The sequence below is a fragment of the Lygodium microphyllum genome, chromosome 18, assembly GCF_053477565.2.
Source record: "Lygodium microphyllum isolate KBCC chromosome 18, Lygodium_microphyllum_v1.1.10, whole genome shotgun sequence".
Taxonomy (NCBI): domain Eukaryota; kingdom Viridiplantae; phylum Streptophyta; class Polypodiopsida; order Schizaeales; family Lygodiaceae; genus Lygodium; species Lygodium microphyllum.
In genome coordinates this window covers 25,555,863-25,568,558 of record NC_141152.1, presented here as the reverse complement: position 1 = coordinate 25,568,558, position 12,696 = coordinate 25,555,863, and the positions used below count along the sequence as shown (strand labels likewise).

The window sequence follows — 12,696 nt, the reverse complement described above, 5'->3', positions numbered from 1 at the left end:
TGAAGTAGAACGATCCTATGGCACATGGAAATGCAAGAAAAAGAGCCAACCATGCTAAGATGTGACAAATTAAGTTGCACCACTATCGCTAAAAATCTAGTTATAAGGTCTCCTTTTGAGGAGATGCCATGCGAGCTTGGATGGGCCTTGATTTATAAGTCAAATGAGGTCTACGCAAGTGGATGGTAAAAAAGGTGACATACGGGTTCAATCTATAGGTCTGATGAAGTAATTAGATGGGTAGTAACTTGAGGCACACTACATTGAGTTATGGGAATTATTAGAGACCACCTAGAATATCCCTCGTTTGATTAGTGCAAACTAATAATATGGTCTATGGGTCATGGCGATCTACCTCTTCACGGGCTATACAAAGAAGGCCCTCTGAGAACCATGATCATCCATCCACTCAACTAGAGTTCATCCAACAAGCTTTAATATCTTCACAAAGAATTCGGCTAGATTGCCATCTAAGCTTCGTTGTGGAAGCATACAAGTGGATAGAGCCATCATTGTATCACTTTGTTTGCAAATAAAGGAATCTTGATACATATCTAATTGATTTGTACTCTTTATGCTTTTCTTAGATTTTGTTTGTTGTGTGATGTATTTTTACATTCTAGTCTCCAATTAGTACAATGCTATCCACATGAATTTGATGAATTGACCATTCCCATTCATTTTTGTACTTCAAAGAGACATTAAGAGCATATATAGAGACTATATCCACAAGTTCTCCATCAAAGTTGATTTGTACAACCAAGATGCAACCTTCACTATGCTTAAAGGCCAAGACAATAGATAGAGATTCCTTTATAGGAACAAGCATTCCTCCCCTTCCTCTCTCAAGAGCCTTGGTGAAGCTTTTACATACTTGCTACATCAAATAGACTTGGCATCAACCTTGTCCAAATTGATTTCTTACAAAGCCAAAACAAGTGGTTTTCTCTACTTCAATATCGTGTTACATACATTATGGAACATATCCCCCTAGTATTCCAAGAGATTAATGAAATGTTTTTTGTTGTGCTTTCTATGCAAATGAAGCATTCAAGCATCCATAGGTAGCTCCCCAAAAGATGCATAAAAATTGGTAAAAGCTTGCTTATTTCTTGCCATTTTTGAAAGCAGATTTTGTATATTTTCTTTTCCTTCACCTTTATCATGATTATGCTTACCCACATTAGGATCCACTACCATTGTGTTTTTATTTGTTTTAAGCATATCCTTGTAGCACCTTGTAGGCTAGCTTGCCTCTTAGACTCAAAACCTTGAGGCCCAAATTCCTTCTTATTGCCCTCTAATTGTTGCTCAAGTTCAATTTTGACTATCTATTTATTTGCATCATGGACCCTATTATCTTTACCATATAATTGCTTAGACTTCTTTTCACTATGTCCCTTTTCCATCGTTTTTGGACATTGTGTTGCAAAATGACATGATGCATGACAATAACAACATGTGACAGGGAAAGGAGAAAAATGCACATCACATATAGCCTCTAGTTCCTTGATTTCTTGTATCTCAAGAACCTTAAGAGGTTCCATCCTCTTATGCCACAAGTTGTACACCCTACATTTCCCTCTCATGCTAGATGGAAGAGGAAGAACATGTAGAGCTTTGCTAAGAGAAATTCCAAAAGCTTTGATATCTACCTCAAAACTTGCATGTAGGTTAGGAAAGATACCCACATAGGGCACTTGCATTGAGGCATATAATTAGGAGAAAAGCACAATTTTTCCTTTGTAATCCGCTAAACAAGAGAAAATTCAATCTCTCTCAACAAAGGAACCCACCAAAACTCAAGAAAACCTTTTCTAATAAATTTGTAACCATACAAACTGCAGTGGACCTACTACATACCCATACATCACCTTGAGAGCTCATCTTCAGTTGGGACATGATCCATGAAGAAGAAATAGACATCAGTTGTAGGAAAGTCATAATACCTAGAATAGAGAGATTCAATGGGAAATGATGCATACACTTTTGTGTACTCTCTTAATGCTCTCAGCATTTACTCAACTAGTGGTATCAACCAGCTTCCATATGTCAGAAGCCATAGCTTGCGAGATCGCCTATAGGTCCCAACTTCTTTACTTTTAGCATGATTCGACTTCTTTACTTTAGCATGATCAACACATAGATACCATAGCTTGAAAGCCCACTTGCAGATTCAACATATTTATTTTAGCATGATTAGCATAGGAATCAAGTTCCGTATGCCCATTGTTGGCCCTTTGAGCTATGGAGACTCCCCCTCGGCTTTTGCCCTACATGCTCTCAACGCAAACGAAAGATGGACACACAAAAGGCTTCCCACCTTGTATGCCCCACCCAACCCAAGTGGTGTGAACTGCTAATTCCGACAGACGATGTTTCCTGTCCAAAAGAGAAGTGCTCTCCACCCAACTTGTCCAAAAGTGAAGCGCTCTCCAACCCAATACAAAAAGTTATGTATAGCAATTGACAAGTCTTGTATTTGGTCGCAAACTTTATACCATTGCTTAAGCGCACGCTCCGTTAGAAACAACGACCAGTCCCGATAGATTTGACGTGGTGATGACGGGGCCGTCATAAGGGGCTTCTTTAAAAGTTCACATTCTTCTTTTATTTTCTCTGTTCGTCGTCTTCTTCTTCCTTCTACTGTCATCCTGTTCTCTGCGATGCAAAACTGCAGGTGTCTCTTCGAGAAAAGCTCCCATTCGCGGATTGCCGCGCAGCCGTGCTTCTCGTTCTTTGACAGGTGTCCGTATCGTCTTCTGTACTTTACTCTGTCTCTTTGTCTCTCTTTGTCTCTCTCTCTCTCTCTATATATATATATATACAATACAGTTTTGCGAATTTCTGTAACGCATTCCTTTGCATCTAGGTGAATGACTCAGTTTAACGTGCATTACGCCAAATTTTACCCCTCTGCATGGTGCTGAATCAAAACTCGAAGATCCAATCGCAGGAATCCTTGTTTTGTTACGTGAGATCACGGGGATCAAAGGTTCCCATGGTAAAACAGTTTGGCGTTTTTGTGTGTATTGGGTGATCCAATAACGCAGATTCAATACTGAGATTCCTTCAGATTTGTGTACTGAGGATTGGTGGAGCCAGATGCTATTCGTAGAGGATATTTGCACTTCCGCACCAAGGACCTGTAGTTGAGTACTGGTATTTAACAGAGTATGATGGGAATTGATAGTCATGAATTTGCTCCAAATGATCTTGGAAGTACCGAAGTGCATCTTGTTTCGGACAATGTTGAAACGAGTGCAACGGAGCAGAACTCGCAATCCAATGTGAGAGGTGTTCTGAATGAAAACCACAAGAGTGATGAACATGCTGCCCTCAGATCTTCTCTTGGTGCACAAAATGCAGGTGCAGTTGCAAGGGAGACAGAATCATGTGCAAGTCAGTTGGTCTTATTATCACCAGCAATTGTTCCAAAATCAGAGGAAGAATCAAATGCAAATGCTGTTTCTGGTACCGAAGCTGACCGAAATTTACACGATTCCATGGGAACTATTGTGGCCAAGGACACAGGACATGACAAAGAAGACCATAATGCTGAAGTGGCAGTGGAGAGTCTTCATGATGACATGGCAAAGAGTGATAAGGGGAGTTCCTGTTGTTTCATTAAACCTGCTACTAGCAATACCTCTAGTCCATTGAAGGGGATGTCGATTAGCAACCCTACTACTGGTGGTAGCACCGGAAACAATAAGGACATAAGTTCTCCAGATAATGGTTTGAATGCCAGTCCTTGCTTTGAAAAGTGTACTAGTATAGAGCATGATTGTGAGCCAGATATTTCAAGGTCCTCAGACTTCAGTGTCGAGGAAGATGAAGCCTCTTTATCAGGAAGCAGTCACTTGATTTCTGAAGGTGTAGGCCCTATCTGTAGCAATTCCCGAGAGAATGCAGGGGTGGATGGCAATGGCGAGATTAAATTGGATTTATGGCCTTTGGTCAAATGGGAGATGCCCTATTTCAAATCCTCTGAAACTGTGGAAGTAGTAGCAAAGGCTATTGAAGCTCTAGAAAGACAGGTTGTTCATGTTCTAGAGACCAAAGGTACACTTGAACAGGGCTTTGAAGATCCAATTTCAGGCCTCGCAAATGGCGCATTTCGACAAGCAGAGAATGTGGAGCCATGCAATGCTTTGGATGTGGATTCACGGATTGCAGTTGTTAACAAGGGATTGCTTCAAATCCATTCAGAGGTTGAGGATAGTGCAAAAGGATCCCTGGATGGCGATGCTTCTCACAAGAGTGAACATTACCAAGTTATGGTGTCCCAGGTCTCTGACAGTGTTGACTGTGACCATGGTCTTGGTCAGGAAGGTGTTCTGGTAGTAAACACATCACATGGCAGTGGTGTAGCAACTCACTTATGCCCAGGAGAACTAGATCTGGTAGTTCCATCAATGGGTGCTTTGAAAGAAGATGGAACAAAATGCAATTTGGAAAATAATAACAAAGAAACAGCCACTGAAGTAACAGTACAAGCAGGAGACACGACCCCAACTCGAGAGGGGCAGATGAGTGGTGGTCTAAGTCATGATAAGGATGGAGGTAGCAGTATGGATAGCACAGCTGGAAGTGGCTGGAAACAAGATGGCAACAGAGAATGTGCGGCTGACAATGAAGAAAATAGCAGCCACAGTGAAGATTCGGCCAGCAGCCCCATCTCTCTTCAGCCTCTTCAACAGCGCAAAAGGATTAATATTCACCACCAGTTCGTACGAGAAATTGTGAGTTGAATAAAATGTAAGATAGGCAGTGCGGGTTGCAGACTCATGCAGGCTTATAGGCTAACTAAATCTATATTGTATAGATAGCCATCTGGTAATTGAGGGGTTTGTTCATTTTGTAAGTACTACTGTGGGCAGCAATCTCCACCTGTGCCTGGTATTTACTTAGAATGGCCCAACTGCTTGGAATGTTTGCCTTCTGCTATATCTATACGCCCTTAGTTAGGTTGCCTAATCATGGTAAAGCATTGTTTGTAGTGGATGGCCATACAGATGACCTTTTTCTTTTGGTGATATCCAAAAAATCAGGAGCTTAATCTGAGGAGGCTAAGGAAGCCTATAAAAAGGACCCTTGGAGTCACTCGTCAATTGGATGTGTGCATAAGGCTTCTGCTACATCGGAAACAGGATTAACACAGAGACGAAATGCTACATGTTTACAGTATGAAATGCAAGTAAATGCAGGAGAAATGAAGGAATATGGCTGTACAATTTGCTGTAAACTGCTTTATCAAGAGAATTGTTCTTCCCAAAAATTGAACCACCACAACCTGTACACTTGAAGGATCACTGTAGGTTCAGTGTAAGAGTGGAAGAAATGAGCAAACACAAAGCTAGGATTTTTTTTTTTGGCAAATAAAATGTGGCTAATTATATTACTCCAGAAAAAACCTGAATACAAAGAAGTGCTCATGCTCAACAGACCAAGTTGGAGCTGGTGAGAGTCACAGATACATCATATATACAAGCCTCTCAAGGCGGTCTGGGGGGGGATAGGGGCAAGAAGCCATGGGGGGGGGATGTATCGCCATCTGGGGCTGCTTGCCTGCATCACGAAGAACAGGTCCTGGCCGCCCCAAGTGCGCATGAAATGACCACGGAGCTCTTGGCGAGCCCTGGACTTGCCCTACACCTGATCCCATCGGCCTCGAAGGGAGTGGATGATGGAGGTCCAGAGCTCCGCTAGGGTCGCTTGTACTGAAGGTCTCTCTCCGCTGAAAGCCACTTGATACCGTGCCTTCCAGATATGCCAACCAGTGAGACTCCCTATGATTTCCCATACCTCAGAGCGGTTTGCTGTGGGCTCCAGTACCTGGCGGATGGGTAGAGCCTCTAAACCCACCACTGCACATGACTCTGCCTCGATCATGAATATCGTGTCTTGCATCCTAGCCTCATACAGAAGGTGACGGCCCTGGCTGACCACCTGCCAACAGAAAGCACCCCAAGAGGTACACACAAAGCTAGGATAACATTGGAACAGATCTGAGTAGCAGCATAAGTATAGTTTTTCCAGTGGAATAGCATGATGTGAGGTGCAAAGTAAGTTGTGGGCTGAAAACCTTTATGTGAGTGGATAATCGTTGTCCATGTTGGTGTGACACTTCTTAGGTCATCCAAGCATGCTAATATGTGAAGTGTTAAGAGTTGAAAATGCATTGCAACCATGTCAAGATAAAGTGGTTTCATGGGATAAGAGATTCTTCCTCAAGTTTTGACATACGTTGTGTGCATGTTGCTGCTTTGTTTTCTTCTCCTCTGTTGCTCGTGTGTCCTTTCATCTCCATCTCCTATCGAGAGCATTTTTTTGACCCTAGTGCCATGGGGATATATTTTTTTGAAACCTCACTCAACATGTAGATTAATTTTTAATCACATGGTTAAGTAAATGTTGCACGTGTGAGGCGTACTTGGGATTAGAGTAAATTTACGAGCTCGGGACTCAAGGAAATCACGGGATGTCAAAGACAAAAGTTGCTATAAGTTATGCCACACAGGTACTTGGTGGTATTTGGTGCCAGTTGTCGACATAGGTCATTCATTTGGTCAGAAGTATTAGTTGATGACACTAGAGAAGTGGCGTTTAATGATACCTAACACCAATTTGATGGTCAAATATGGCACAAAGACACTTAAGAATGGAAGTTGCTTAGCTAATTTAATTACTGGCTAGTTAAATTATTTTTCAGGGTATCGAAATAATTATTAGATTAATTTTCAGTATTTAAAGATTAAAAATTAATAGTTAATTATGAATAATGTTGGAAAAACCATTTTGGAAAGGTTTTCACTTATAAAAAATGCTTATGCAAGACTGAAAAACGTCTTTAGAGGTTGGAGAGAGGCATTTTAGTGTATTCAGCTTGCAAGAGAGAGGGAGGAGATGCTGCTGGTTTGATTTGCAGCCATTGGAGGACCTTCTAAGGTAGCTAGGGGTAGGAGAAGACCAATCAGCAGTAGATGATAGCATTTACAGGCTGTTGAGACAAGGCAACAACAGTAAATGTCTGATTTTTTCAATTCTTTGCATTTACAACCTGTTGAGACAATGTAGCAGCAATAAATGACGGATTTTTTTCAGTTTTTCACGAAGAAAGTCTAAATTTTCTCTCTTCTTAGCATTTTCTCTCATCTCCCAGTCTTTCTAAAGCCTTTCTCCAAAGATTATAACATTGAGATCACTAGAGGCTGAGAAATTTTAGATTTCTCTGCTGTGTAAATGCTAAGTTGTACCACAAATTAGGGTTTAGTAGCAACCTCAAGAAGTATGCCAAAAATTGGAAGCTCCAAGAGTTGGATTCAACAAGGTTGAAGCTGTTTTTAGTCAAATTCAAGTTGAGGGACTAGTAAATCAATGAATTTGGGGCATTTTTCATCTCCATCAAAGCAAGTGAAGGCCAATTGATTGTCCGAATCAAGGGGCAAATTAAATTGATGACTTACTGGTCAGCAAGGGAAGTTGGAATACCGAAAGGGATTGAGAGAATCCCATTGCATATCTTCTTCTTCTTCTTTAATTAAGTTAAATAAATACCGAAAGAGGCTCTAGTTTTGGGGCCAATAGGGTATGCAATGTCCAAGATTATATATGCGCATTTTGGTTTTGTGAATTTGTTAATTGCTGTAAATAGTGCTTAATCAGGTTATTTACCACCATATCTGAGGAGGAAGGCTGGTTACACCTAGCTTTTGGTTGTGGCTGATTATTTGACCAACTGCTCAACTTGGTCAGACTATATTGTTGGCTAGACTTGCATTGTTTTTTACCTTATATGTGGGTGCTTCTTGAACTGAACATTTTCACTCTTAATTTTTAGTTTCCTCGCTTGTGCCATTTGGTGTAGAAATTACATGGCATAGCGTATAAAATTTGAGCAAGGAGTAGAGAACACATAACAAATACAAGAAGAATAGAGATTGCTTTAATTTCGAACGAACGGATACAAAAATGGCTCCGTCCACGTGTGCACTTCTATTGTGAAGCTTAGATGGTGATCCAGACAGATGATATGCAAAGAGCTTAAGGGTAGCTAGAAGAATTTTGATTGGGTGAAAGATAGATTGACAATGGCTTTAGATGGGTCTTTCTTTTATAGCCCGAGAAGGTAGTCTGGTAGGCATGTTTGACTATATTTTGAAGCTTTCCTAGTTGGCTATGAAATATTCCCTTTACTGTCGAGCCGGGGGTGCTGCCCTAGGATTCTCGTTAGTGGCCTTCCTGAGACCCCTCAGATAGGGGCTACGAAAGCGGCCCTTGGATCCCAAAATAGGGGTCCTTGATAACTCCCACACCTTGCAACTCGATGCATCATGCCTTGAGGTGCTACTAGCATAACTACTCTATTTAACCCAAAGGCTAGATCCACAAAAGGTCACCTTTTTGCCATCTGGTCACATAGACCTCATCTGACATACAAGTCAAGATCCACCCAATATTCATACTTACACATGGCTTCTCCTCATAATGGGGACCTTATAACTTCACCATGGATCATTGGTGGCACCTTACGAGGGTGAGGCATTGAGTATATCTAACCCTTCTCAATGTTCACTTGTAGGTGAATTATATTCTCGGCCCAATGCCGAGTCTTTGAAGATGAATTTGAAGGAGATCCTTTGTAAGAGCTTTGGTAAAGATATCTATTCCATTCTCTCTCATTGGATAGTAGACTAGCTCTACTATCCCATCCTCGATCAAGTCATGCATAGAGTGATAATGGATCTCAATGTGTTTGGTGAAATTGGATTTTTAGCAATGGCGATGCAACTGTGATTGTCACATCTTAGTACTGTTGGATCTTCATCCTATACTCCCATATGCCATAGGATCCTCCTAATCACATTGCTTCACATGTACAAAAGAAAGTTGCCTTGTACTCTGCTTCGGTAGAAGACAATGTCATAGTTAGTTGCTTCTTACTGATCCAAGAGAAGATTCTTGAACCTAAGGAGAAACAATATCCATAAACTAATTTTTTGGAATCATTGTTACATGCCCAATCTGAGTCATCGTTTCCCACGAGAGCACTTTCGGAACTGTATGTGATACCATAGTCAAGAGTTTTTTCTTAAGTATCTAAGCACGTGCATTTCAAAATTTCAATGACTTTCTGAGGGTTTGTTTGAGAACGTGCTCAAAATCCCAACAACAAAAGTGATATCTAGCGTGGTGTTACATAAGTATATGAGGTTGCCAACCAACCTCTTTATACCTCCCAATGTTCGCTAGTGTTGATATATACTCAATGGATAGATTCACATTGACCTCCATAGGTGTAGCTATCTCCTTACACTCGGTCATTCCAAATGCTTTTAAGATCTCCCATGCATACTTCTTTTGAGAGATGAAGATTTTACGAGGCTCTTGCTAGACTTCAATCCCCAAACAATAGTGTAACAAGCCCAAGTTTATCACTTCAAACTCAAAGCTCAAAGGCTTTGGAGTCTGATGGATCATATCTTCATAGTCACTTGTAATAAGAAGGTTGTCCACATATAGGACAATTACTACAAACTTTTCACTATCCTTGTAAACAGACAAGTTAGCACATCTTTTGAAATTTAAACCTAGAAAAAATTTATCTATTTGCTGGCACCATGCTCTATAGGCTTCTTCCTTGAGGTCACCATTTAAGAACGTGGATTTAACATCCATTTGGTAAACTAGCCACTTCTTATGAGCATCCACTATAAGTACTGTGTGAACAGTGGTCATTCTAGTAGTTGGAGCAAATGATTCTTGAAAATTCAATTCTTCAATCTGTGAAAATCCTTGTGCAACTAATTTCGCTTTGTATTTTTCTAAGTTGCCATTAGCCTTGTACTTTACCTTCCCAACCTACTTGGTGCCAATAATCTTCCTCTTTCTTGGTTGATCCACTAACTCCTAAGTGTCATTCTTCATTATGCTGTCATAATCAGCTTGCATAACTACTCTCCATGCTAGATTTGCAAGTGCTTCTTTCAAGTATGTTGGCTCCTTTACTTCTCTCATAATCTTAGTCATAAGGGCCATATTGAATGTAAGTAGAAGCCTTTCTTTGCTCCTCTATTCTAAGAGACATCCTCTATTCTAAGCCCCATATATATATATATATATATATATATATATATAGAGAGAGAGAGAGAGAGAGAGAGAGAGAGAGAGAGAGAGAGAGAGAGAGAGAGAGAGAGAGAATTAACACTTAAGTCTTAGAATTTAGAGAGAGAGATCATATCAACCATAATTCATGAAATTAGAGACATAATAATCAAGTTTCAACAATAATAAAGATTCAAAACATTGTCATCAGCAATGGACTGTTGCATTTATGATTCAATATTGTAATCAACAATGTTGCATAAGTCCCCAACAAGTGTGTATTGCAAAGAGATAAAATATGAACTAAACTTTAAAGTCTAAAGATCCAAGTTACAAGAGCTCCAATTTCCAAGTCAATACTCTAAAGTTTCAAAAGGCTAGCCGCTAAGTGCTCTGATTCATGGAAGATGGCTCCATTGTGCCTGAATGCTCATCCTGTTGAACAACATCTTATCCATCATCCTCACCATCATCATCATCATCGTCATCTTTTTCCCAACGTATAAAAGAATCAGCCTTTGCAATTGATGTATGAGCTAGCAAGCGAAGATTGGAGCTCACATAAACTAGGTCATTCGTCTTCACTGTACCAAGACGATTTCTCTTCTTTGAGTGAATGTGATTGAATGAGCTCCATAGTTGCTCTAAGTAAGAAGAGCTAATTTTTTGGTTGAGAATACGAATAGCGAAACTCTTCAACTTTGGAGCTTCTGCCCCGTAGTCCTCCCACCATAAAGCAGCCCCAATATTTGTCTTGTTCTCTAGTGCATCTTCTGTACCAAACATCCCTAATGTTTGTCGATACACAAAGAGCTGATTTTTAATTTTGTGTTGCATTTCACAGCTAGGATAAAGCCTTGCAAGCAATGTGTTCCAAGCCTTGACCACCTCAAGGTCTCTTTCTTGCATCTTTCCTTGAAACTCAGGATCAAGCACATATGCTGCAGCATGCATAGGAGAGTCGTACTCATTCCATTTGCTGATGCATAATTCCTTGGTTTGCTCATACCTGTTTGCATTTGGTTCTAAACTCTCCAACTTCTCAATCATGTGATCCATACCTTCATAGATCTTCCCGATCCATGGATTCATGCCATCTGTAAGTCTCAACATGTGCATAATAGGATCAACCATTTGGTTGGTGCGATTCACCTCATCCCAAAAATCTCTATCAGAGACATATGCATTATATAACACAGCACTAGCAGTGGCAGCCCCAATCCAATTTTCATACTTATCACTAGCAAATAGCTCCCTAATTGCACCTTTGCAATAGTGCTATCGACCTAGCATAAGAAAGTTATATACAAATAGTGCAATTGACCAAGCATAAGAAAGTTATATGCAAATCGTGTATCAGAGTATTTGTGAAGCTCTTTGTCACTTCTCTTGCGAAACTCAGCATGCAAGTACTGATGATTACATATAAATGTGATAATCTTGTTGCCTTTGGCAACAAGAGATGCCATCCATGGCTAGTCCCCAATATCCTTCAACAAGTTATTCAAGCAATGTGCCGTGCATGGACTAAAGGTGATATATGGATACATTGAAATTAAAGTGTTTATTGTTGCCATGTTTGTAGGTTCACCATCTGCCAGGAACTGCACTGCATTTTCTGCCCCAACAGCTTGCACTGCCTCACACCACTCAGATGCCAATACATCTGCACTCTTTCCAGTCTATGAAGCATCATGACTATCAATGAAGTATACATCCCCATGAGAATATGCGACAACACCATGTATGGACCTATGGCGTATGTCACTCCATCCATCTGCTATCAATGCCACTCTATTTCTTACTCATTGATTGTGAATATTTGTTGTTGCAATCTCTATGGCTGCTTTTTTCTTCTGAAGCAATGTAGTCCTGATAGTTTTTTATGAAGGGGGCTTATATGTGGGTCCATACTTTGCAATCTTTGTCACCATATTTAAAAAATAAGGTGACCTGGCTGATTTGAATGCAATATGATCATGGTAAAAAAAGCATTCCATTGTTACATCTGTTTCCTCTTTTTGTCTTTGGTTTCCATGAAGTGTGCAATGAACTCTGTCTAACACCACAACAAGCTGCCACTGATGGCCCATGAGAAGGTTGTGTAGCCACTAATCCTAGTGGTCTTCTGCATGAAGTACCATGCCCTACTGGCCTTGGAGTCCATGTTGTTGGATCCACTGCTATATTTGGTGTCCTCTTGGCATGTGAATTCCCCATAGAAGTGGCTATGCCATCAAGTAACTCCTACCTTTTCTCAATTGATACACTGGTGCAAAAATGCCCCTCTTTCCCCTCCTCATGTAGAAGATGGGCTCTCACTTTATCAGCCCCACTAGTGCGAGCATAAGAGCAAAGTTTGCATTTCCAACGGCAAGCCCCTCCACCTCTCAATGGCACCCTTGCATCTACCTCATCCCACCATGACCAAGTAGTGCTTTGACTTCGTCCAGTTGTTGACGAAATATGTGCTGAGGATGATGAAGATGTGAGAGTGCGCAGCGAAAGAAGAACACGAACACAGAGGAGAGGAGAGATGAAGCAGAGAATGAAGGAAGAAAATCTGCACTGACTGAGATGAATGCTGAA

The 12,696-nt window shown here is 40.7% G+C and overlaps 1 protein-coding gene across 1 annotated transcript in view; it reads left to right on the top strand.

Moving 5' to 3' along the window:
* Positions 1-2,633: 2,633 nt before the first annotated feature.
* The window catches only part of LOC148020690 (uncharacterized), a 31,032-nt gene continuing 20,969 nt past the window's right edge, over positions 2,634-12,696 (top strand). The window contains exons 1-3 of the mRNA XM_087698491.1: positions 2,634-2,746; positions 2,873-3,004; positions 3,077-4,745. Coding sequence (XP_087554617.1) covers positions 3,177-4,745 — 1,569 coding nt within the window. The 5' untranslated portion in view covers positions 2,634-2,746; positions 2,873-3,004; positions 3,077-3,176. The remainder of the gene's footprint in view (positions 2,747-2,872; positions 3,005-3,076; positions 4,746-12,696) is intronic.